This window comes from Salmo salar, chromosome 10, assembly GCF_965601325.2.
Source record: "Salmo salar chromosome 10, fSalSal1, whole genome shotgun sequence".
Classification (NCBI taxonomy): domain Eukaryota; kingdom Metazoa; phylum Chordata; class Actinopteri; order Salmoniformes; family Salmonidae; genus Salmo; species Salmo salar.
Window position 1 is genome coordinate 62631524 of NC_138300.1, and position 26419 is coordinate 62657942.

At 42.6% G+C, this 26419-nt stretch overlaps 1 protein-coding gene across 1 annotated transcript; it reads right to left on the bottom strand.

The window, feature by feature from the left end:
* Positions 1-812: 812 nt before the first annotated feature.
* LOC106560678 (nuclear cap-binding protein subunit 3) lies at positions 813-25788 on the bottom strand. The gene is made up of 12 exons (XM_014123785.3): positions 25567-25788; positions 11815-11917; positions 11568-11693; positions 11363-11497; positions 11029-11147; positions 10821-10929; positions 7785-7884; positions 3568-3668; positions 2907-3210; positions 2569-2762; positions 2122-2304; positions 813-2001 (listed from the first exon to the last, which is right to left on the bottom strand). The coding sequence occupies exons 1-12, from the start codon at positions 25723-25725 to the stop codon at positions 1718-1720; spliced, it is 1917 nt and encodes a 638-aa protein (XP_013979260.3). The 5' UTR covers positions 25726-25788; the 3' UTR covers positions 813-1717.
* Between the last annotated feature and the right edge of the window lie 631 nt (positions 25789-26419).

The following is a 26419-nucleotide window of genomic DNA, read 5'->3' on the forward strand; positions in this document are numbered from 1 at the left end:
GAATTTATTTGGGCTGCAATTTCTGAGACCGGTAACTAATGATCTCATCCTCTACAGCAGAGGAAACTCTGGGTCTTCCTTTCCTGTGGCGGTCCTCATGAGTGCCAGTTTCATCATAGCACTTGATGGTTTTTGCGACTGCACTTCAATAAACTTTCAAAGTTCTTGACATTTCCCAGATGACTGACCTTCATGTCTTAAAGTAATGGACTGTCGTTTTGCTTTGCTTATTTGAGCTGTTCTTGCCATTATATGGACTTGGTATTTTACCAAATAGGGCTATCTTCTGTATACCACCTTGTCACAACAACTAATTGTCTCAAACACATTAAGGAATAAAGAAATTCCACAATTTACCTTTTAACAAGGCACACCTGGTAATTGCAATGCATTCCAGGTGACTAACACATGAAGCTGGTTGAGAGAATGCCAAATGTGCAAAGCTGTCAAGGGGAAGGGTGGCTACTATGAAGAAGCTCAAACATATTTTGATTCGTTTAACACTTTTGGTTACTATATAATTCTGTGTGTTATTTCATAATTTTGATGTCTTCACTATTATTCTATAATGTAGAAAATGGAAAAATAAAATCATAGTGTCCAAACTTGACTGTACACACACACAAAATAAATCCAACAACTCTTGAACTGTTAAAGCTAGAGACACCAAACCAACATGTTTAAAGGCTATCCTATCCACCAAAATACTTTCAAAGAGCCGAAGCTAGTCAATTTTTCTTCTTGGAAAATTTCCTTCTAGTTGATTGTATTCTCAGTCAAATATAGTTGTTACCATTGCCAAGACAAGCAGACAGTTGCTGACATGTTTTATTTCTGCTTAGGCCTTAATGAAATCAATTCCTCTTCTCTCTGGGAATGTAAAGTGGTCCTCCAACCGGCACACTATTCCCTACATAGGGCTCTGGTCAAAAGTAGTGCACTATGGTGCTTTGAAGGACGGCACAGCCATTGAAAAACATAATATCAACATTGGCCATTTGCACATAAAACAGTCAGACAGTACAAAACCTTTCAGTAGAGAATCGATTAATCTGGTTTAGTTGTCTCTATGGGCCAAGCCTGTTGAAGGAAATAAAATGCCACAAACCCAATATTTGTTGTTCAAAGTCACTCACACACAGATACCATATACTGTATGATCCTGTGTCTGGTTCCACACAGACAGGGAGAGCACACAGTATTTGCATCTTATCCTCGTCCCAGTTCTTCTGTAGTTGACATCACAGGGGCTAACAGAGACATTTATATTGCCCTTTAAATATTTGACATGACTTGAAGTGTAGGTAGGCGCCATCAATAAAATGTCACGGGAACACGTTTGATCAGAACACCAGTCCCATGGGCTGCAGAGATCATGTGATAAAAAATAAAAAGTGTCTCCTGTCCTGACAAACATAACTTCTCTCCACATCAGACAATTCTGTCCAGTTCCTTTGTGTTCATACGATGGACCAGGCCACAGCGACGGGGGCCCATAAGGATCTAAACAGAGACGAGTAACTCAAGAGGAGAGCAGGGGTGGAGGTGGTGACCCTTCTGCTCTAGATGAAGGCATGACCCAATCCATACTGATCTAAACCCTCCCCCACCATTTGTATTTATTCTCCATTTCACTCACACCTCTTCCCCTACTCAGTTTCTATCAACACGTCTCGCTCGCCTACTTATTCTCTGCCCCCTCCTCTCCCTCAGTCTCTCAGGAGTCGGACCCGTTGCTGCTCTCCTGGCTGACCTCTATCTGTAGCGAGGGCAGGTTGTCAAGCCGACTCCTCTTCATCTTGTGGGTCTGCTGTTGCTTCTGTTTGATCAAGGCCCCCCACACCTTCTGCAGTGCAGAGTCGTTCTCCTTCTCAACGTCTTCCCCTCCCCGCCCCCCCAACCTGGAGCTGGTTGATACCCAACCCGCTCCATGACTGGGAGGCTTCCGCTCGGGAACCTCACCCTTATAGGAGGAGGGGCCGAGCCTGCTCCACAGACGACCTGGAGACGGAGGGGGTTCAATATTAAAGCACTTCTTTCTTTCAGTGACTTTTCAACAAACCTACTGCATTATTGACTAATAGCAGTATATGGACATGTGCGTTTTTCTTCCTTATTTACTTGATTTCCTGTCTTTGGACGAATCAGGGTAGAGGCCGCGGGTGTCTTGTTTGACCACGCCCAGTCGCCTGTGCACATCTGTGATCGGCTCTCGGGGAGGGGATGAGTCTCGGGAGGCGACGGGAGAGGTGGAGTGTTGTCTCTCAGAAGAGTACGGCCTCTTCCCTAACCGCTGCCTCACGTCTACACAACCCAGAACAGAACATGGTTAAATACAACATACACAGTGTCCGGGAACAAGATTACATTGATAGTTATTTTTATTGATGCATTACTTCAGTTTATTTTTGTAAATAATTGAACACGTTTCTTATTAAAACTGCATTGTTGGTTAAGGGCTTGCAATTCAGCATTTCACTGTAAGGTCTACACCTGTTGTATTCGGCACATGTGACAAATAACAATTGATTAGATTTGATTGACTTTGTAGAGTGGTGGACAACTGACCCGTCTTTCCAATGCTGGCCACAGGGTGGCGATGTTTGTGCTGGGATAGGCCACGTCTCTTCTCCTCTAATAGCTGCCTCACGTCCATCACTTTCTCCACCACACTGCTTTTGGTCTCACCCACCGATCCTCCACCAATCCTGTTCCGGATGCCACTACCCCCCGAGCCGCTGTCACTCCGAACAGCAGAGTGTCTGAAAAACACAGACAAATGTTTTCCCTGTGTTTACCAACATTAAAAAGGTCCACATTCTACACACGCACAGACAGACACAGACTGTAGGCTCGAGGTTGGTCATGGCCTTGTCAGAATACATGGTCACCCACCACCCACTGACCGTATAGTCTTGAGGTTGGTCTCGACCTCGTCTGCGTACATGGTCATCTTCATGCTCTTCTTGGGAGAGGGGGTGGAGATCATCTTGAGCTCCAAGTCATAGTCCATCTCGTCTGAGTCCGACAAGACCGAGGGGGAAGAGGGTCTGCCAAAACGACTGCACAGGGCCACCACTGGGCCCCCCACCCTCACCCTCCCTCTTTCCCCCTTCTCCTTGTACTCCACCACCCTGTCGTCTGAGTCCATGTCTTCTTCCTCATCCTCTTCTTCCTCTATTGGTTCTTCTGGCAGGTTGATCAGGTCAGCTGGGGGGGGGGGGGAATGAAGGAGAGAGGGGGGGGGGGGGGAAGTCAGATTAACACAGGGGTGGTCCCGTGTGGCTCAGTTGGTAGAGCATGGTGTTTGCAACGCCAGGGTTGGATTCCCACGGGGGACCAGTACGGGGGGGAAAAAAATAAAAAATGTATGAAATGTATGCATTCACTACTGTAAGTCGCTCTGGATAAGAGCATCTGCTAAATGACTAAAATGTAAAACACAGGGGATCTGTAAATTAACATTTGTGTGCGCGCGCTGTCACCCAAGTATATTTAGGGTGACGTGTGAGTGTTTTCCCCAGGGTTGGTGTTTGTAGAGCAGTGTGTGTGTTTATGTGTTCTTACCAGAGTGTCTGTGTTTGTAGGGCGGTGTGTCCCCCATGCTGTCCCCTATGAGGGGTTTCTTGCTCTTGCTCACAATTCTGCGTGTGTGATACCGTCTCTTCCTGCAGAAGGTGACAGACATTAGCAACAATAAACATACTCATCCTATACTTCACACAGTACAGTCTATACATCACCTAGTACCCACCCTATACCTTCAACATCTAACCACATCCCCTTAACCTTCTAGTCCAGGGGTATTCAAATCTTTCCCTACAGGGTCCAGAGTACTGCTGGGTTTCTGTTCTACCTGATAATTAATTGAACACACCTGGTGTCCCAGGTTTAAATCAGTCTCTGATTAGAGGGAAGAATGAATAAAAGCAGTGGAACTGGCTACCAGGTCCAGTTATACATTTGTGGATTCTAGACTAACCAGCATGTCTTTGTGATAGAAGGGGGTCAAAAAGGAAAATAAACTGAAGAGAAGTAGGGAAAATGAGTGAGGGGAGAATAAAAGGCAAAGAGAATGACTTCTGTTGCATTCAAGCAGCGCATGACTAACAAATGTTCAGGGATGCAAACGTGTGAGGTTCTTTCTTCTTCACTGAAAACATGCAAAACAAATCCCTGCTTGGGGGAAATGCAGGTTTTATCTAATTAAACAAAGAATATGATCTACATGATCAGTCTCTGTGTGTAAAATAGTGGTTAATGTGAACCTAACTCACAGCTAAAACGTGTAAAGAAAGCAATCCAAAGTCATGTTGCCTAGACTTTACTGCAAATGACACTCAAGTCTTGAGAAAAAAAACAATACACTAATATTGAGGTTATAATAGAACGTTTGTGACCACAAATATCTAAATATTGCACTTGGGGAAAAGGCTACATGTATGCAAAAATAACGTTCACTGAGTAAAACATTTAATAATCCCTTCACTCATACCAAAAAGTTAAACACAACAAAAACAGTATCTTTGGGCTACACTGCACGGTATTACATTGAACACTTTGCCTGTGGACATCTGTTCTACAATGTGCCAGCAGAGCATGATACCCTTTCTTGGCATAATTTCTCTCTTTTAGGCAGAGAGTACACCTGGCATACCCCTTTTTATCCACTATATTGAAGTGAAAGTGTGTGGTCTTCCTTTCACCTCTATAGTGGCATCCAGTTTAACTTCTTTGGGATAGGTGGCAGTATTTTCACGGCCGGATAAAAAAAATGTACCCGATTTAATCTGGTTGCTACTCCTGCCCAGAAACTAGAATATGCATATAATTAGTAGATTTGGATAGAAAACACTCTAAAGTTTCTAAAACTGTTTGAATGGTGTCTGTGAGTATAACAGAACTCATATGGCAGGCCATAACCTGAGAAGATTCCATACAGGAAGTGCCCTGTCTGACAATTTGTTGTCCTTCTGTTACATCTCTATCAAAAATACAGCATCTGTGCTGTAATGTGACATTTTCTAAGGCTTCCATTGGCTCTCTAAAGCCGCCAGAAAGTGGAATGGGGTGTCTGCTGTCTCTGGGCGAAAAACAGGAGAATTTGTAAGTGGTCAGCCTGGGGACAGTGACACTGGAGATACGCGTTCACGAGACTGCTCCATTTTTTTCTTTCAGCCTTTGAATGAATACAACGTTGCCCGGTTGGAATATTATCACTATTTTACGAAAAGAAAATAGCATAAAAATTGATTTTAAACAGCATTTGACATGCTTCGAAGTACAGTAATGAAATATTTTGACATTTTTGATCACGAAATGCGCTCGCGCTCACCCTTCGGATAGTGACCTGAACGCATGAACAAAACGGAGCTATTTGAATATAACTATGGATTATTTGGAACCAAAACAACATGTTGTTGAAGTAGAAGTCCTGGGAAAGCATTCTGACAAAGAACAGCAAAGGTAATCCAATTTTTCTAATAGTAATTCTGAGTTTAGGTTGTCCCAAACTTGGTGGGTGTCAAAATAGCTAGCCGTGATGGCCGGGCTATGTACTCAGAATATTGCAAAATGTGCTTTCGCCGAAAAGCTATTTTAAAATCTGACACCGCGATTGCATAAAGGAGTTCTGTATCTATAATTCTTTAAATAATTGTTATGTATTTTGTGAATGTTAATCATGAGTAATTTAGTAAATTCACCGGAAGTTTGCGGTGGGTATGCTAGTTCTGAACATCACATGCTAATGTAAAAAGCTGATTTTTGATACAAATATGAACTTGATTGAACAAAACATGCATGTATTGTATAACAATGTCCTAGGAGTGTCATCTGATGAAGATCAAAGGTTAGTGCTGCATTTAGCTGTGGTTTGGGTTTATGTGACATATATGCTTGCTTGGAAAACGGCTGTGTGATTATTTGTGTCTATGTACTCTCCTAAGATAATCTAATGTTTTGCTTTCGCTGTAAAGCATTTTTGAAATCGGACAATGTGGTTAGATAACGAGAGTCTTATCTTTAAAATGGTGTAAAATAGTTGATTGTTTGAGAAAATTGAATTGTGGTATTTTAGTTGGTTTTGTATTTCGCGCCGTGCGATGCCATTGGCTAGGGGTTCCGCAGGCGGAACGGGGTTCCGCTAGCAGAACGTCTGTCCTCAACAGGTTAAGCCAGGCCCAGCTCCAGCTACACTTGACCCATGAATCCACTTGTTTAACGAGCAATGCCTAATTTTTCACCCAATTGACTCATTCTGAAGATTAAACCACATACTGTAGAGAGAAAACAGTTTGTTAGCTAGTCAACATTTCAGACTGCCAGGGTCCAGTAAGCAACTAATTATAACTTAAGGAACGGCAATGAGTCATATACCAGTTAATACTATAGCGAATTGGTTAGGTTTAAATTTATTTTTTGAACCCTGTTTTCTCCCCAATTTCGTGGTATCCAATTGGTAGTTAGTCGTCTCATCGCTTTAACTCCCGTACGGACTCGGGAGATGCAAAGGTCGAGAGCCGTGCGTCCTCCGAAACACAACCCAACCAAGCCACACTGCTTCTTGACACAATGCCCACTTAACCTGGAAGCCAGCCGCACCAATGTGTTGGAGGTAACACCGTGCACTGCAACCGGCCCACCACAGGAGTCGCTAGTGCGTGAAGGGACAAGGACATCCCTGCCGGCCAAACCCTCCCCTAACCCAGACAACGCTGGGCCAATTGTGCACCACCCCATGGGTCTCCGTCGTGGCCGGCTGCGACAGAGCCTTGACTCGAACCAGGATCTCTAGTGGCACAGCTAGCACTGAGATGCAGTGCCTTAGACCACTGCGCCACTCGGGAGGTTAGGTTACTAACGTTAGCTCATCTGATGTTGTAACGCTAGCTAGCTAGCTAGCTAGCTGTCAGACTTCATTAGACTGCTAATTTTCAAACAAACTCAATTATTGATCAGCTAAAGTTGGCTAATGTTCCTCAACATTTCTCTAGCTAGCTAACGGAGAATACTTCATGCTAACAAAAGTTGTTCCACCACACTTTCTCCCTCGCCTCAATTTTCCAAATGCCAGTTCTTCAGTTACAGCTCATGAAGTATGGTTCATCACCTTCTCACCCCGAGCTATGTGGTCTGACCTCTCACCTACCTCTTCGTCATCTTTCAGGGAAGCTCTGCTGTAACTGGCAAACTGCCTTTGCACCCTACTGCTGTCTTTCCAGAGCACGCACTGATTCTGTAACTAGCAAATTGGTTGTCTCTTCAGTCGCGTGCTGCATTCTGTTATGTGAATGATTGGCTGAGCCTCGCTTACAAACGTGCATCACTCGTTCGCTTACAGCCGCGCATCACTCATTCGCTTACAGCCAGTAGTGATCCAATGCGACCCCCCCGCCAAACGTTTCATCGGATCTACACGATTCACGTAGGTCACCTATTTTGGATTTAAAACGGCAAAATTCAGCCGAAAGGTGACTAGTTTGCATCCCTGAATGTAGAACCTTTTTTTTCCTGATAGAGGGAAAGTGCAGACAAAGAAAAAGTTAGATGGTGTCAGGAAATATTGAGCAAAAAGACAAAAAGGAGGACAATGTACAACAGTGTAGCAGCATATCAGCTCCAGTCAGCCATGGTGGTGATGAGGGTCTGACTGTCTGGTGGCGGCTGCCATGATGGCTTAGCACACCACTATCGCCATGGAGACGCACCACAGGGTCATCCGGTGCGCCTATCCAGCATGTATGAATGAACGTTGAAGGACGGAAGTAGGTGTGTGTGGTTACCAGGAGTTGCTGAGGATGCCCCTCATGCCTCCGTAGTTGGGGTTGCCGTACTTCATGTAATATCGGCTCTTCCTCGTAGCACCCAGCTCCTTCTTATCATCTGAACACAGTGAGAGATGCATTGTACCAGAATCCTAATCTTACCTTCAGATGTCAAATTCTTAAGAAGAAACTAATACTTGTGACTTATGATAGTTGCTAAATAAATGTTGCTAGCTTGGTGTCCGAAGCCTTCGTTTGTGGTGTGTATACATCTTGTGAGCGTGTCTGTACAGTACCAGTCAAAGGTTTGGACACACCTACTCATTCAAGGATGAGTCTTTATTTGTAAGATGTTCTACAATGTAGAATAATAGTGAAGACACTATTAAATAACACATAAGGGATCATTTAGTAACAAAAAAACGAGTGTTAATCAAAATATATTTTACATCTGAGATTCTTCAAAGTAGCCACCCTTTGCATTGATGACAGCTTTGCACACTCTTGGCATTCTCTCAACCAGCTTCACCTGGAATGCTTTTCCAACAGTCTAACTTCTCTAGGGCCAGTGGGACGATTTCGTCCCACCAACGTAACAGCCAGTGGAATCCCGTGGCGCGTTATTCAAATACCTTAGAAACGCTATTACTTCAATTTCTCAAACATATGACTATTTTACACCATTTTAAAGAAGACTCGTTAATCTAACCACACTGTCCGATTTCAAAAAGGCTTTACAACGAAAGCAAAACATTAAATTATGTCAGCAGAGTACCCAGCCAGAAATAATCAGACACCCATTTTTCAAGCTAGCATATAATGTCACATAAACCCAAACCACAGCTAAATGCAGCACTAACCTTTGATGATCTTCATCAGATGACAATCTTAGGACATTATGTTATACAATACATGCATGTTTTGTTCAATCAAGTTCATATTTATATCAAACCCCAGCTTTTTACATTAGCATGTGACGTTCAGAACTCGCATACCCCCCGCAATCACGATAAACATTCACAAAAAACAATTATTTTAAGAATTATAGATACAGAACTCCTCTATGCACTCGCTATGTCCGATTTTAAAATAGCTTTTCGGTGAAAGCACATTTTGCGATATTCTAAGTAGATAGCTAGCCCTGTGATGCCGGGCTATTTAGACACCCACCAAGTTTAGCCCTCACCAAAGTCAGATTTACTATAAGAAAAATGTGATTACCTTTGCTGTTCTTCGTCAGAATGCACTCCCAGGACTTCTACTTCAATAACAAATGTTGGTTTAGTTCAAAAGTAATCCATAGTTGTATCCAAATAGCGGCGCTTTGTTCGTGCGTTCAAGACACTATCCGAAAGGGTAAAGAAGGGTGACTCGCCCGACGCGTTTCGTGACAAAAAAATTCTAAATATTCCATTACCGTACTTCGAAGCATGTCAACCGCTGTTTAAAATCCATTTTTATGCCATTTTTCTCGTAAAAAAGCGATAATATTCCGACCGGGAATCTGTGTTTTAGTACAAAGAGAGAGAAAATAAAAACATGGGGTCGCCTCGTGCACGCGCCTCAGTCTCATTGTCCTCTGATAGACCACTTACCAAAGGCGCTAATGTTTTTCAGCCAGGGGCTGGAATTACATCATTCAGCTTTTTCCCGGGTTCTGAGAGCCTATGGGAGCCGTAGGAAGTGTCACGTTACAGCAAAGATCCTCAGTTTTCAATAAAGAGAGTCAAGAAGAACAAGAACTTGTCAGACAGGCCACTTCCTGTAAGGAATCTCAGGTTTTTGCCTGCCATATGAGTTCTGTTATACTCACAGACACCATTCAAACAGTTTTAGAAACTTTAGGGTGTTTTCTATGCAAAGCCAATAATTATATGCATATTCTAGTTTCTGGGCAGTAGTAATAACCAGATTAAAATCGGGTATGTTTTTTATCCGGCCGTGTAAATACTGCCCCCTAGCCCTAACAGGTTAAGGAGTTCCCACATATGCTGAGCACTTGTTGGCTGCTTTTCCTTCACTCTACAGTCCAACTCAGCCCAAACCATCTCAAATGTGTTGAAGTCGGGTGATTGTGGAAGCCAGGTTATCTGATGCAGCACTGCATCACTCTCCTTGTTCAAATAGCGCTTATACAGCCTGAAGGTGTGTTGGGTCATTATCGGGTTGAAAAACAAATGATAGTGGGACTAAGCGCAAACCAGATGGGATGGCATATTGCTGCAGAATGCTTTGATAGCCATGCTGGTTAAGTGTGCTTTGAATTCTAAATAAATCACTGACAGTGTCACCAGCAAAGATCTCAAATTTGGACTCATCAGACCAAAGGACAGATTTCCACTGGTCTAATGTCCATTGTTCGTGTTTCTTGGCCCAAGCAAGTCTCTTACTATTATTGGTGTACTTCAGTTTCTTTGCAGCAATTCGACAATGAAGGCCTGATTCACGCAGTCTCCTCTGAACAGTTGATGTTGAGATGTCTGTTACTTTAACTCTGAAGCATTTATTTGGGCTGCAATCTGAGGTGCAATTAACTTATCCTCTGCAGCAGAGGTAACTCTGGGACTTCCATTCCTGTGGCAGTCCTCATGAGAGCCAGTTTCATCATTGCGCTTGATGGTTTTTGCAACTGTACTTGAAGAAACTTTCCAGATCGACCGACCTTCATGTCAAAGTATTTATGGACTGTTGTTTCTCTTTGCTTATTTGAACTGTTCTTGCCACAATATGGACCTGGTCTTTTACCAAATAGGGCTATCTTCTGTATACCACCCCTAACTTGTCACAACACAGCTGATTGGCTCAAACTCATTAAAGAAAGAAATGACACAAATTAATTTTAAACAAGGCACATCTGTTAATTGAAATGCATTCCAGGTGACTACCTCATGAAGCTGGTTGAGAGAATGCCAAGATTGTACAAAGCTGTCATCAAGGCAAAAGATGGCTACTTTGAAAAATAAAAATAAAGAAAAACCCTTGAATGAGTAGGTGTGTCCAAACATTTGACTGGTACTGTATGTATGCATGTATGCGAGCAAGCAAGCATCTCACCGTGAGTGGCCAACCTCAGGAAGAGTCTGTTGCCCTTGAAGGGTTTGGTGGCTGGACGTAGGTCATTCCGGAGCAGTGACTCATTATCTGCCTGGGACAGCAAGTCCACCTGAAACACACAGGAAAATAACATGCAGCATTTCCATACAAACACAGGTTACTAACATGCAATCGTTTCCACAGAAAACAGTCTCGCATGCCGTTTTACCTGGGTGGTCGCAGGTTCTGTTTTCTTCTCAGTCTCTCCCTCGCTGGCTTTCCCCTCACGGTTCTCTTTTTGCTCCTCCTCCACCTCTCCATCATCGTCGGAACCTGATTTCCCTGGAGCTGAGACAGAATGGCAGGCAAATTTCAGTGACAAAACACATCAAGTACATGCTTCATACAACTGACCACACAAGCACCACAACGCAGATCTGACCATTAACACAGAATTACCCACTATATCTGATCATAAAACAAAAACACTGAACATTGGAACAAGGACACACACACACTGGACAATACATGAAGCGCACACACGCGGCGAACAGTACACTCACACTTGCTCTCCTGGGTGGGATCACCAAGTTCTTTGGTGTCATCGGTCTCTTTGGTAACCACCTCTGGGTCAGGCACGTGGCTGATGTTGATCAGAGCCCGGGTGGAAGTGACATCATCCAGCCACACCACGTTACCTAGGAAACAATATTTAATGACATGTTAAAACAAACCATTTATTGTCAGTTGCCGCTGTGTGTTACTCACAGGAGGTATCGTCGATCCACTCAATGTGTGCTGGAGGGTACTCCTTAAAGTAGCCAAACACATCCTGGGTGCTCATATCATCCACACCCGCCACGTGCAACGCCTCCAGACGCAAGTTAGGGATGGCTGAGAAAGGGAGAGTGTATTCAGAGTGTGCATAGGTGTGAAAGTGATAAAAAAAGCCAGCTAAGTCTTTTTGCGTGTACTTTTCTTCCTTTTGTCTCCATCCAGCACTGTGTGCATATACCTTTCTTCATGGTGTCTCTGTCTAGCACCACAGTCTGGGCTAGGTTGGCCTCTGCACAGAAGTGAAACCTTTCTGTGCTCTTCTCCGTCCTCTCAATCACCTCCTAGAAACACAAAGTCAAAGGCAAAATGCGTTATGGCAGTTAAAGTTTGACTGTTGGTTTAGCCTCATGTTTCAATGATGGAACTAGTATTCATGCAAATGTTTGCCAGATCACTTTCAGGTGTGGTTATGTAACAAGTACTGAAATTCATGTTGCATAAATAAACAAATCAGAATAGTTCCATGCCTGATATTGGTGTATATTCCTTTTGTTGTAGTACGTGCCCTTTTAATGTTGCACACTTCCTTCTGCATTCCCCCATATAAAACGTAATCTGCCCTGTTATCTCATCCCTGTCTACTGTACCCATGTGGAAGAGGTAGGTTACTGTCAAATTGTCTCATAAATCATAATCAATCCTATGTTAAGACACGTATAAAATGAGTTTATATGGTCACTGACAGGGCATTATAAAATGGTCTCCCACCATTGTGATATGTATGCATTTGTCATTTATTAACTTTTTATCTTGTAATGTGTCCCTACTGTACATGTTAGCTAGCTACTGTAGGTTATATTAAAACGGTTATTGATCTGTGTCAAGAGATATTTTATCACTGCAGATACTTTTTTTCTCTTGAAGACATTCTCAGTTTCATTTAGAATGTTTATGAATATCCACACTGAACATGGATTTCCACATGTGGTGGAGGAATAACATGCTGCTAGCTAGCTAACATGCTGCTAGCTAGCATGCATCTGTTGTTGCTACACCGTATTCAAAAGATTAGCCAGCTGGCTAGACTATGGCTGGTTCAGGAGCAGCATTTTTCATAAGGATTTAGGGGGAAAAAATGTTTGCCCATAGAAATAGAAAGAATATGATTTAGCTCTGGTAATATGGGTAGTCTAACTAGGCTGGACATTTTTAAACACCGCTTTTTTCTGATAAGAACTAGTTCATTGCATCTGCCGTGGAGCCCAGTTTGTGTGTAGATGAGGATTTTTTTTTAAATCCATTTTAGAATAAGGCTGTAACATAACAAAATGTGGAATAAGTCAAGGGGTCTGAATACTTTCCGAATGCACTGCATGTCTGCATAACGAGGAAGTAGGGAAAAAAATGGCTACTTCCATTTCTGGTCTAGCCATTGATGACAGCAGAGTACGCTGTCCAACCTTATGTCATTAGAAAGATGCTAACCAAATTCCCATAATCGAGCAATCTAAACATTAATACATTTGAACTCATGGCTGTCAAAGATTGTGTGACACCTTCATATTATGGTATTCCAGTGAAAGAAGAACTTACATATTTAGGCATATCCATTACTAAGGATCTGAAGTCTAGAGGCTTAATATATTTTAACCCTCATAAAAAAAAAACAGAAGCAGCTAAATCAAGGGCTACAGAGGGACTTATCTTTAAAGGAAGAGACCTTCAGCCTTGGTTAATAGGAATCTCTAGACTAACATATGCCCCTCTATCTTTATGGTAAAATAAGCAAGGAGATAGACCAGATGCTTTTCAACTTTCTGTGGAGAAACCGTACCCATTACATTAGGAAAACTGTTGTAATGAACATTTATGAGAATGGTGGGCAAAATTTTCTGGACTTTATTATCTTAAATAATACTTTTAAGATCAATTGGATAAAACAATTCCTAAGAAGACCCACTTCTATGTGGAATTTTATTCCTCATCATGTCTTCTCTACTTTTGGTGGCCTTAACGTCATGTTGGTTTGCAATTATAATATTGACAAAGTTCCAGTGAAACCTCCTGCTTTTCATCGGCAGGTTCTCTCGTCATGGTCCTTAATTTCTAAGCATAATTTTGCTCCACACAGATATCTATGGAATAACCGGGATATATTGTATAAAAATCTTTGTTCTTAGAATATTGGTTTCTAAATATCCTATTGGTGAGCCAACTGGTAAATGCAGAGGGTTTTTTTTACTTAGTTATAAGGAATTCTTATCACTTTACAAGGTCCCTGTAACACCTAAAGATTTTGCAATTGTTTTAGATGCCATTCCCTCGGGTGTTGCTTTATTATTCAGGAACGTGTCAAAACCTGACCCTCAGGACCTGCCTACGATTAACCCCGTTGACTCATCAGTAGGAAAGATTTGTTTCTCTTTTGGGCCATTCAACAGAGCGATACGGACCTTGTTTCAGAAGGATGTCGCATCTATCTATACCTTATTGGAATGGATTTATTGATAATATCGGTTGGGAAAAAGGTTGTATGTTGCCACACACATAACTACATGTTAACAAAATTAAGGAAGTTTCCTTTAAAATTATTATCCTGCCAACCACTATATGAAGAAGTTTAAGGAAAACGTCAACTGAAATTGTTCCTTTTGTAATGACCACCCAGAAAGTGTTGCATCTTTTTTGGCATTGTGTTCATGTAAGGAATCTGTGTCAAGACATCAATAGATTTATAATAGTACATATTTAAAGACTTTACACTATTGTGGCGAGATGTACTGCTTGGATTCTTTACCTACGATAGAAATAAGCAGAAACATGTAATTAACTTCATTATTCTTTTGGCCAAATTTCATATTCACAAATGTAAATAAAAAAAATAATTACCTTAAACTGAACTCTATTTTAAGACAATTAAATACTCCAACAAAAAAGCTGTTAGAATGCTAAGTGTGTGTGTGTGTGTGTGTATGTCCCTTGTAATGTGATATTGTACCCCCTAGCCGCGCCCCACCCCTATCCCCCCTAGACCAATTGTCCATTGTATATTATTTATACACACACACACACACACACACACACACACACACTTGTGTTCCCACATGTACTTCCTGTAGTCCGACATAAAATCTAAATATTGAGATATTTGGCGAAATATACCAGCATGACTCTCCATATGAAACAATGGGGGGGGGGGGGGGGGGGGGGGGGTCGCCTCAGGGTTCCAAGGGCAAAAAGCATTTTAGGGCTAGCATTTGTTGACAGCGGAGTACGCTGCCCAGCCTTACGAAATTAGAAAGAGGAGATTTTCATAATTAAAATGGTGTCGTCCTTTCTTAAACAAGCCACACAAAGCTGGTTATAATTTCAGTTTTATCCTCCAGAAAAGATAATTGTTCTATGGTTAAACTCAAATATACTGATTAATAAAACATTTTTTTAAATTGTACTATATTTATTAAATTATGAATGGAGGAGTTGTCACATAAGCAGCATTGAAAATGTATGGGAATATCTGCTCAATCCAAACTTACAACCAACTGATTGCAGCACTACCACAAAAATGGAGGCGGCAAGTAGAAAAGGGAGAAGGTAGGGAACTTGTTTGCCTGACATGTATTAAAGACACAAGTTGGCTGAAAGGAACTGGCATAAATAGAAACGTATACCAGTTTCATTGGAGAACGAAAATGTTGACAGCTCTGCAATACAGGTTGCAAAATAAATGTGAAGATATTTTTGATGTACCGATTCCATGGCACATGGTTTATGAACTGGTACAAAATAAAAAGAAATTGACTGTCTTTAAAAAGTTTGGAAAAGTCCAGAAAATTGTGTCATGGCTTTAGAAGCATCTGATAAGCTAATTGAGTCAATTGGAGGTGTACCTGTGGATGCATTTCAAGGCCTACCTTCAATCAAAAGAAATCAGCCAAGACCTCAGAAGAAAAATTGGGGAACTCCACAAGTCTGGTTCATCCTTGGGAGCAAATTCCAAAACGCCTGAAGGTACCACGTTCATCTGTACAAACAATAGTACGCAAGTATAAACACCATGGGACCACGCAGCCGTCATACCGCTCAGGAAGGAGATGCATTCTGTCTCTCAGAGATGAATGTACTTTGGTGTGAAAAGTGCAAATCAATACCAGAACAACAAAGGACATTGTGAAGATGCTGGAGGAAACAGGTGCAAAAGTATCTGTATCCACAGTAAAACGAGTCCTGTATCAACATAACCTGAGGCTGCTCAGCAAGGAAGAAGCCACTGCTCCAAAACCGCCATAAAAAAGCCAGACTACGGATTGCAACTGCACATAGGGACAAAGATCGTACTTTTTGGAGAAATGTCCTCTGGTCTGATGAAACAAAAAAAGAACTGTTTGACCATAATGACCATCGTTATGTTTGGAGGAAAAAGGGGGAGGCTTGCAAGCCAAACAACACCATCCCAACCGTGAAGCACAGGGATGGCAGAATCATGTTGTGGGGGTGCTTTGCTGCAGGAGGGACTAGTGCACTTCACAAAATAGATGGCATCATGAGGATGGAAAATTATGTGGATATATTGAAGCAACATCTCAAGACATCAGTCAGGAAGTTCAAGCTTGGTCGCAAACGGGTCTTCCAAATGGATAACAACCCCAAGCATACTTCCAAAGTTGTGGCAAAATGGCTTAACCTGTTATGGCTAGGGGGCAGTATTTTCACAGCCGGATAAAAAACGTACCCGATTTAATCTGATTATTACTCCTGCCCAGAAACTAGAATATGCATATAATTATTAGCTTTGGATAGAAAACACTCCAAAGTTTCTAAAACTGTTTGAATGGTGTCTGAGTATAACAGAACTCATTTGGCAGGCCAAAACCTGAGAAGATTCCATGCAGGAAGTGGCCTGTCTGACAAGATGCGTTTCATCTGGGCTCTTTTTATTGAAGATTTAGGATCTTTGCAATAACGTGACACTTCCTACGGCTCCCATAGGCTCTCAGAGCCCGGGAAAAAGCTGAAGGATATCGAGGCAGGTTCTGGCTGAAACACATTATCGCGTTTGGCAAGTGGCCGCTCAGAGTACTGTGGGCTTAGGCACGTGCCCGAGTCGACCGAATGCTTTATTTTCTTTCCTCCGTTTACCTAAATGCAGATTCCCGGTCGGAATATTATCGCTTTTTTACGAGAAAAATGGCATAAAAATTGATTTTAAACAGCAGTTGACATGCTTCGAAGTACGGTAATGGAATATTTAGAATTTTTTTTGTCGCGAATTGCGCCATGCTCGTCACCCTTATTTACCCTTTCGGATAGTGTCTTGAACGCACGAACAAAACGCCGCTGTTTGGATATAACTGTATCTATAATTCTTAAAATAATTGTTGTTTTTTGTGAACGTTTATCGTGAGTAATTTAGTAAATTCACCGGAAGTGTTCGGTGGGAATGCTAGTTCTGAACGTCACATGCTAATGTAAAAAGCTGGTTTTTGATATAAATATGAACTTGATTGAACAAAACATGCATGTATTGTATAACATAATGTCCTAGGAGTGTCATCTGATGAAGATCAAAGGTTAGTGCTGCATTTAGCTGTGGTTTTGTTTTTTGTGACATTATATGCTAGCTTGAAAAATGGGTGTCTAATTATTTCTGGCTGGGTACTCTGCTGACAATCTAATGTTTTGCTTTCGCTGTAAAGCCTTTTTGAAATCGGACAGTGTGGTTCGATAAAGGAGAGTCTTGTCTTTAAAAAGCTGTAAAATAGTCATATGTTTGAAAAATTGAAGTTATTGGATTTGAGGAATTTGTAATTCGCGCCACGCCTGTCATTGGATATTGGAGCAGGTGTTCCGCTAGCGGAACGTCAAGATGTAAGAGGTTTTTAACTTTCTGAACATTCGAGACGTGTAGTCCACTTGTCATTCCAATCTCCTTTGCATTAGCGTAGCCTCTTCTGTAGCTTGTCAACTATGTGTCTGTCTATCCCTGTTCTCTCCCCTCTGCACAGGCCATACAAACGCTTCACACCGCGTGGCCGCTGCCACTCTAACTTGGTGGTCCCAGCGCGCACGACCCACGTGGAGTTCCAGGTCTCCGGCAGCCTCTGGAACTGCCGGTCTGCGGCCAACAAGGCAGAGTTCATCTCAGCCTATGCTACCCTCCAGTCCCTCGACTTCTTGGCGCTGACGGAAACATGGTTACCACAGATAACACTGCTACTCCTACTGCTCTCTCCTCGTCTGCCCACGTGTTCTCGCATACCTGAGAGCATCTGGCCAGCGGGGTAGTGGCACTGGAATCCTCATCTCTCCCAAGTGGACATTCTCTCTTTCTCCCCTGACCCATCTGTCTATCTCCTCCTTTGAATTCCATGCTGTCACAGTTACCAGCCCTTTCAAGCTTAACATCATTATCATTTATCGCCCTCCAGGTTCCCTTGGAGAGTTCATCAATGAGCTTGACGCCTTGATAAGTTCCTTTCCTGAGGATGGCTCAACTCTCACAGTTCTGGGTGACTTTAACCTCCCCACGTCTACCTTTGACTCATTCCTCTCTGCCTCCTTTCCACTCCTCTCCTCTTTTGACCTCACCCTCTCACCTTCCCCCCCCTACTCACAAGGCAGGCAATACGCTTGCCCTCATCTTTACTAGATGCTGTTGTTCAACTAATCTCATTGCAACTCCCCTCCAAGTCTTCGACCACTACCCTGTATCCTTTTCCCTCTCGCTCTCCTCCAACACTTCTCACTCTGCCCCTACTCGGATGGTATTGCGCCGTCGCAACCTTCGCTCTCTCTCCTCTTCCATCCTATCATCTCTTCCCTCTGCTCAAATCTTCTCCAACCCATCTCCTGATTCTGCCTCCTCAACCCTCCTCTCCTCCCCTTCTGCATCCTTTGACTCTCTATGTCCCCTATCCTCCAGGCCGGCTCAGTCCTCCCCTCCTGCTCCGTGGCGCGACGACTCATTGCGAGCTCACAGAACAGGGCTCCGGGCAGCCGAGCGGAAATGGAGGAAAACTCGCCTCCCTGCGGACCTGGCATCCTTTCACTCCCTCCTCTCTACATTTTCCTCTTCCGTTTCTGCTGCTAAAGCCACTTTCTACCACTCTAAATTCCAAGCATCTGCCTCTAACCCTAGGAAGCTCTTTGCCACCTTCTCCTCCCTCCTGAATCCTCCTCCCCCTCCCCCCTCTGCGGATGACTTCGTCAACCATTTTGAAAAGAAGGTCGACGACATCCGATCCTCGTTTGTTAAGTCAAACGACACCGCTGGTCCTGCTCACACTGCCCTACCCTGTGCTTTGACCTCTTTCTCCCCCCTCTCTCCAGATGAAATCTCACGTCTTGTGACGGCCGGCTGCCCAACAACCTGCCCGCTTGACCCTATCCCCTCCTCTTCTCCAGACCATTTCCGGAGACCTTCTCCCTTACCTCACCTCGCTCATCAACTAATCCTTGACCGCTGGCTACGTCCCTTCCGTCTTCAAGAGAGCAAGAGTTGCACCCCTTCTGAAAAAACCTACACTCGATCCCTCCGATGTCAACAACTACAGACCAGTATCCCTTCTTTCTTTTCTCTCCAAAACTCTTGAATGTGCCGTCCTTGGCCAGCTCTCTTGCTATCTCTCTCAGAATGACCTTCTTGATCCAAATCAGTCAGGTTTCAAGACTGGTCATTCAACTGAGACTGCTCTTCTCTGTGTAACGGAGGATCTCCACACTGCTAGAGCACGGCCCACGCTTGAATTGAGTCCTACCTGACAGGTCGCTCCTACCAAGTGGCGTGGCGAGAATCTGTCTCCGCACCACGTGCTCTCACCACTGGTGTCCCCCAGGGCTCTGTTCTAGGCCCTCTCCTATTCTCGCTATACACCAAGTCACTTGGCTCTGTCATATCCTCACATGGTCTCTCATATCATTGCTATGCAGACGACACTCAATTAATCTTCTCCTTTCCCCCTTCTGATAAGCAGGTGGCGAATCGCATCTCTGCATGTCTGGCAGACATATCAGTGTGGATGACGGATCACCACCTCAAGCTGAACCCTGGCAAGACGGAACTGCTTTTCCTCCCGGGAAGGACTGCCCGTGCCATGATCTCGCCATCACGGTTGACAACTCCATTGTGTCCTCCTCCCAGAGTGCTAAGAACCTTGGCGTGACCCTGGCCAACACCCTGTCGTTCTCCACTAACATCAAGGCGGTGACCCGATCCTGTAGGTTCATGCTCTACAACATTAGCAGAGTACGACCCTGCCTCACACAGGAAGCGGCGCAGGTCCTAATCCAGGCACTTGTCATCTCCCGTCTGGATTACTGCAACTCGCTGTTGGCTGGGCTCCCTGCCTGTGCCATTAAACCCCTATAACTCGTCCAGAACGCCGCAGCCCGTCTGGTGTTCAACCTTCCCAAGTTCTCTCACGTCACCCCGCTCCTCAGCTCTCTCCACTGGCTTCCAGTTGAAGCTCGCATCCGCTACAAGACCATGGTGCTTGCCTACGGAGCCGTGAGGGGAACGGCACCTCCGTACCTTCAGGCTCTGATCAGTCCCTACACCCAAACGAGGGCACTGCGCTCATCCACCTCTGGCCTGCTGGCCCCCCTACTTCTGAGGAAGCACAGGAATACCTGGGATAGGATAAAGTAATCCTTCTACCCCCCCCCCCCCCCCCCCCCCCCCTAAAAGATTTAGATGCACTATTGTAAAGTGGTTGTTCCACTGGATATCATAAGGTGAATGCACCAATTTGTAAGTCGCTCTGGATAAGAGCATCTGCTAAATGACTTAAATGTAAATGCAAGGAAGCCTACAAACCTGACTCAGTTACACCAGCTCTGTCAGGAGGAATGGGCCAAAATTCACCCAACTTATTGTGGGAGGCTACCTGAAACGTTTGACCCAAGTTAAACAATTTAAAGGCAATGCTACGAAATACTAATTGAGTGTGTAAACCTCTGGCCCACTGGGAATGTGATGAAAGAAATAAAAGCTGAAATAAATCATTCTCTCTAGTATTATGCTGACATTTCACATTCTTAAAATGAAGTGGTGATCCTAACTGACCTAAGACAGGACATTTTTACTATAATTAAATGTCAGGAATTGTGAAAAACGGAGTTCAAATGTATTTGGCTAAGGTGTATGTAAACTTCCGACTTCAACTGTATATGGGGCATACAATCTCAGCTCTGTAGATTTTGCTGCGAAGAGACAGAATCAATAGATCATTTATTCTGGTATTGCCCCTATGTAGATTGTTTCTAGTCACAGGAATGGTAAAACAATACAAATCACAACACTCACTTAAAAATAAAAACAGACATACCTATATCTCCACCTATAGGAAACAATGGGACGACCTCAGAATTCCATGAGTACATTTTAACTATCAGCAATTGTTCACAGCATTGTATGCTGCCCAAACGTACAGTATTAGAAATAATATGTTCTCCCGATTAAAATGGTGTAGAGCTTCAAAGCATCAGAATACATACATTGAGATACAGACATGTCCCCATTTCCCCAAAACAATGGCTGTATGAAAGTTCTAAGAGCAGTCTTATTTAACAAGCATATGATTTATCTACCACCATTTGCCTTTTTGTAGTTTGTAGTCTAGCGGTTAAGGGCATTAACCAAAAGGTGGCAGGTTCGAACCCCCGAGCCGACTAGGTGAAAAATCTGTCAATGTACCATTGAGCAAGGCACTTAACCCGAATTGCTCTTGTAAGTCGCTGTGGACGAGAGAGTCTGCTAAATGACAAGAATGTTATACGTAAACTAGGCCTCTCTGTGAAAGTGTGGCAATAACTTATCAACGTTGGATTATTCAGATCTACTCCTCTGATGACATGGCAGGCAGCACACTCCTGAAAACGAACTGCTCCGTAAGGCAAAGGCTCTTTTGATACCTACCAGATTTATAATGACGTAGAAATAGTATGGCGTTTTCGGTTAATGTCAGTTTCATTGTTATGCTATACATTTTTATTTTAAGGTTGTAAGTGATCACCTTCACTATAAAATGTTATATTTTGCAATTCTGAGTAATTACTACTTTAGTAAAAATATACACTTTATTCAGTATTACTGCAATTGCTAAATAATTCCAATAGACTGCAACATAAGATCTCGAATGAAATTTCAGAGATTAGATTCTCCCTGGATACACCACTCCCCTCACAGGCAAACTCAGCGGAAGTTTTCCCCATCCATTTCCACACTGCTAATGCAAGACACAGTATTTACTGATTGTTAACTCGAAATGACACAACGACAAGGTTCCAGTTTAACAAAGTTTACTATACTGTATGAACACACTACAAGGTAGCCATTACACTCACGGCTAGGTCCATCCACTAACTAACTTCCTGCGCAGCCGCACTCTTGACTGAGTGATAGCCCCGTAATAACAGAAATATAGGGATACTTAAAACATGAACTTAACACTGATTACTTTGTAATATGATGATTCATGTTTATTACTACCCGTTTTTATATTATACTTGATTACTATAACGATTATCAATAATCCTGAACATTAATTCAGTCACCCCTGGTCAACAAAAACGTATTTTCCTAGTACATTCATCAACCAGCCGCTCTGCCTTCTCGCACAAGTAGCCAACTCAACAAGCCCCGCCAAAAGCTTGTACCATCAACGGCAGCGAGCACTCTTCCTTCTCGCTCAAACGAGGGGCATGTTGAGGTAAATTTGTTAACCACTTCTTGGCTGGCTGTGGAAGATGTACGTGTATTTTATATTCAGACGCTGTTCATTCGCACGGTCACGAGATATTAAGATGATTTCATAATGCATGTATATGTAACAGTATAGCTTCCTTCCCTCTCCTCGACCCCACTTGGGCTCGAACCAGGGACCCTCTGCACACATCTACAACTGCCTCCCACGAAGCAGCGTTACCCATCGCTCCACAAAAGCTGCAGCCCTTGCAGAGCAAGGGGAACAACTACTTCAAGGTCTCAGAGCGAGTGACGTCACCGATTGAAACGCTATTGGTTTGTTAATCAAGTGTTCTGCCTTGCAATAATAAATATCATAAAATAACTAAACAGCAAAATGCTTAGCTTGGATTTAAAATATGTTTTTTAAAAAAATGCTATTTAGTAATATAAATGGTATTAACTAACATAACATTTCTAGAAGTGTTCTAGGCTACCCTAGAATTAGGGTTAAGGCTAAAATAGGTTATACCTAAGGTTAGGTTTAGGGTTTTTAAGGCAAAAAAAAAAGTGGTTTTATAGCGTGGTTTTATAGCGCCTGTGGCCTTCTGCGGGTACTACATACCTCATTAAACAACACTTGCTAGGCTCAATCTGAGGTAGCAACTATGAGCAAGCTAGACCTATCCATTTGGTTTGAAGCTCAGTGACCCTGCACATCATTGTTCAATTAGACGCCTGCTAATAAACAGATTTGACGCATATCAAATTACCATGCAGCCATTTAGAAACAAATCGTCAAGAAAATATAAAGGCTATTCTTAATTAAAAAATATATTCTGGCTGTTTAAAAAAAATCTGCCACATCTTGAAAAAGAGGACAGGGACATGCGTTTTGTTTAGGTTTTTACACATTTTCTGAGAAGAAAAGAAATATGGTTACCCATGACCAGAAAATGTTTAACATTTGATGCATCCCTAGCATCGTGAGTCACCGCAACGTGTAACCAGGCGAACAGTGAGCTCACTCATGACGTAGCCGTAACCTTGTTAATAATAAGTTACCAGGGGTAAGCCGTCAAGGTTAACGCTGGCAGGTTACATTGCTCACAATAGCAATGCAGGTATTGTGACGTAAAACAATAAGCTGGGAATAGAACGTTCAGAAGGAGAGTTGGTGCCACCGTTGTCAAATAGAACTAATAGGAGCTGGCAGGGTGAAAAATGCCCTAAAATGAGACGTTTTTCACGATTACTTCAAAAACTACCAATCAACTAAGATGCGTTTTCAAATACCCATACTTACATAATGTATACTACATACTTAATTGAGTATATACACTACTAGTTCATTTTTCGTACACTAAACGAACGGTATCGTTTCAGTTGATGTTACTATGCAACCTATTGCTAGCATAACAAATGGCTAGCTAAACATTTTACGATTTCGGGTGTGTTCGTAAATTCAATCTGGAGTGCCAGAGTGCGCTCTGGGCATTCGTAAATCCAGAGCGTTGCCAGATTGTCCATTCATAAATTCTGAGCGTTCGATGTATTAGTAGCCAACTAACTAACATACCGGTACATATTGCTGTAATGCTATGCGGTTCATAAGGATAGCATAGCTAACAAATTGTCAGGCAACATAACAAGTAACATAATGACTTTTCAAATAAGTTACTTCATTAAATTGTTCAACATTTGTCATAATTAGTTAAAGCAATTAATTTGTATCCACTCTCGTCGGACCTCGACTGCATATTTTCCACCATTTTCTTCAAATCTGAAAATGTGCATTATGAGCCCTAAAAGATCAGAAATAGTGGTTGTGTTTCAAACTCTTAAAAGACACACCCTATCCCCCCAGCCCTCAAATTAAGTGGACACTACTGATGACGCCTGAGGAGTATACACTTGCAGGGCAAGGGGCGAGGAAGGAATGATTTTTTAAATGGACCACTCTTGCCCGGAAATTCATCACTCGTTCAGCCCACAACTAGTTGTTTTCAGCCACCGGTAGCTTGTGGGTGCTTTATATGCGCCACAGTCAATTATGATTACATGTTTACTTATATTCATAATGATAGTTAATGTACACCTACTGTATGATAGCTAGCAAATTAATTAGCTAACTAACGTTAGCCTGCCTAGCTACTTCTGAAGGAAAATTGTCAGTTTTACTTACACTTGTATGTTGACTCCATATTGACGTTCAAGTTAAGTTTTGGCGGACTTCTCTTAGCATATGTACAATCATTGCGAATTGAATTATGGGGCGTTTAAGGCCCCGAAGTGAACATAATTGTACACTTGCGAACTCCATTGAAAACGAGGGCTGAAGGTTTAAATTGCAAACTTCCCTTGCTTGGCTAATCATTTTGACAAACTACAAATATGGCCGCAGGGATTCACACAAGGGCATAGGGCCGTCTATTTTGAGTTTGAAACGTAGCCAGTTTCCACTGCATGATTATTTCGTATTTTGGCAAATTTAGTACAACATCCAGGAACTTTTGACATACTTACTATAACCAATAAGCATACTATATACTCAATTCACAAATAGTATGGTTAGTGCAGTCAGTAGGAATATTGGAACACAGCTCTAGATTTTACCTGAAACAAAGCATTGTTAAAAATGTATTGTCCAGCCTAAAATTGGCAACATTTTGAAAACGAGGACACAAGTTTTGTTTACAATTTCTTAAGGGGGGGAAGAAAAAAAAATGGGGTAGAACATGTTTCATTTTTGATGGTTTGGCGCCAGCCATCTCTTGTACCGTGGGTCACTACAACCTGTACCTAGGCAAAACAGTGATATCTCTCACCAACTACCCTTAACCTTGTTAATATTAAGTTACCTGAGGTAAGCCTTCAAGGTCTGCGCGGGTAATTATCATTGCTAACAATAGCGAAGCTGGCATTTTAACGTAGAACAATGAGCTGGGAAAAGAAAATCCTGAAAATGAGAAGGTGCCCAATAGAGCTAACAGCTGGCAGGGTGAAAAATGACCTAAAAATAATGCCTGTTTATATTACTATACGGTAACATTATGAAACTGGGCTCCGTGGTGGATGCAATAAACTCGTTTTTAATCAGAAAATGTGTCCAGCCTAGTTTGTCATAAAATATGTCAAGTTAACGTTAGTTTGCTAACGCTAAAAAAAAAAGGAAAAAAAGTGGCTAACGTTAACTCCTTGGCCATCTTGCTACAGTAGCTCACTGAGTTCCTCCAATAACCAGACACTATTCGCAGGCCCAGAAGGTACGCGAACCCGCGGTCTTGTAAAGTAGGCTTCACTCACCGGCAACAGTTCATTCAAGGACCGGTTAACAGGGATGTCCTCTGCCTCGAGTTCGCCGTCCTCCACCTCCATCGGTTCAAATTCGCGGGCATCTCGGTCTGAATCCGATTCTGAGCAGTCTGGCTTTACCGAAACCCGTAGGCTGCGTACTGCGGCCATGATACAAGCAATCGGTCCGAAACAGGAACTAATGTCCCGTTTACACCGTGACGTACTTTATTACGCCGTACGTCATCTTCACGGAGTCTTGTAGCAAAGATTTTTTTTTATTAACCCTGTGAGTGTAGCGTTATTAACGCAAGATTGAGTTATTCTTCGGTGAGGTTTATCTGCGGTTGGCATTCAACTTTATGGTGCATTACTTGCCTAGTTAAATAAATAAATAGTATTACCGCCACCTACTGTACTCAGTGTGCGGAGACCGTCCCTCGTCAGATATGACATTTATTTTGGGAGATTGTAAAATATATTTTAATTCAAGACAGGATAAATATATTGTTTCAGGTGATAATAAACATGTTTTATTTAGTTACTTTTTCCTCAACTTTTTAGCAAGTCAAGCTAGCTTGCACTGCAGAGCAACTAGCGCGCTAAAAGCAAATATATTTTTTAACTAACCCAAGATAGACCACATCCTGTCGTTTCCAATGGGAGGCAAGTGAGCCGAGTAAATGGGATCAAGTGTGGAGATGTGTTTTTCAAAGTCGCATTTATTGGTCTATCAGATGTCAGTCAGATGGCTTAGTTACGTAAATAAATCGTCATCATTCAAATGAGATGCAGATGTTGGACTGGACTGAGATTTGGAGAAGAGGGAATGCAATGCTTTTCCAACAGTGTTGAAGGAGTTCCT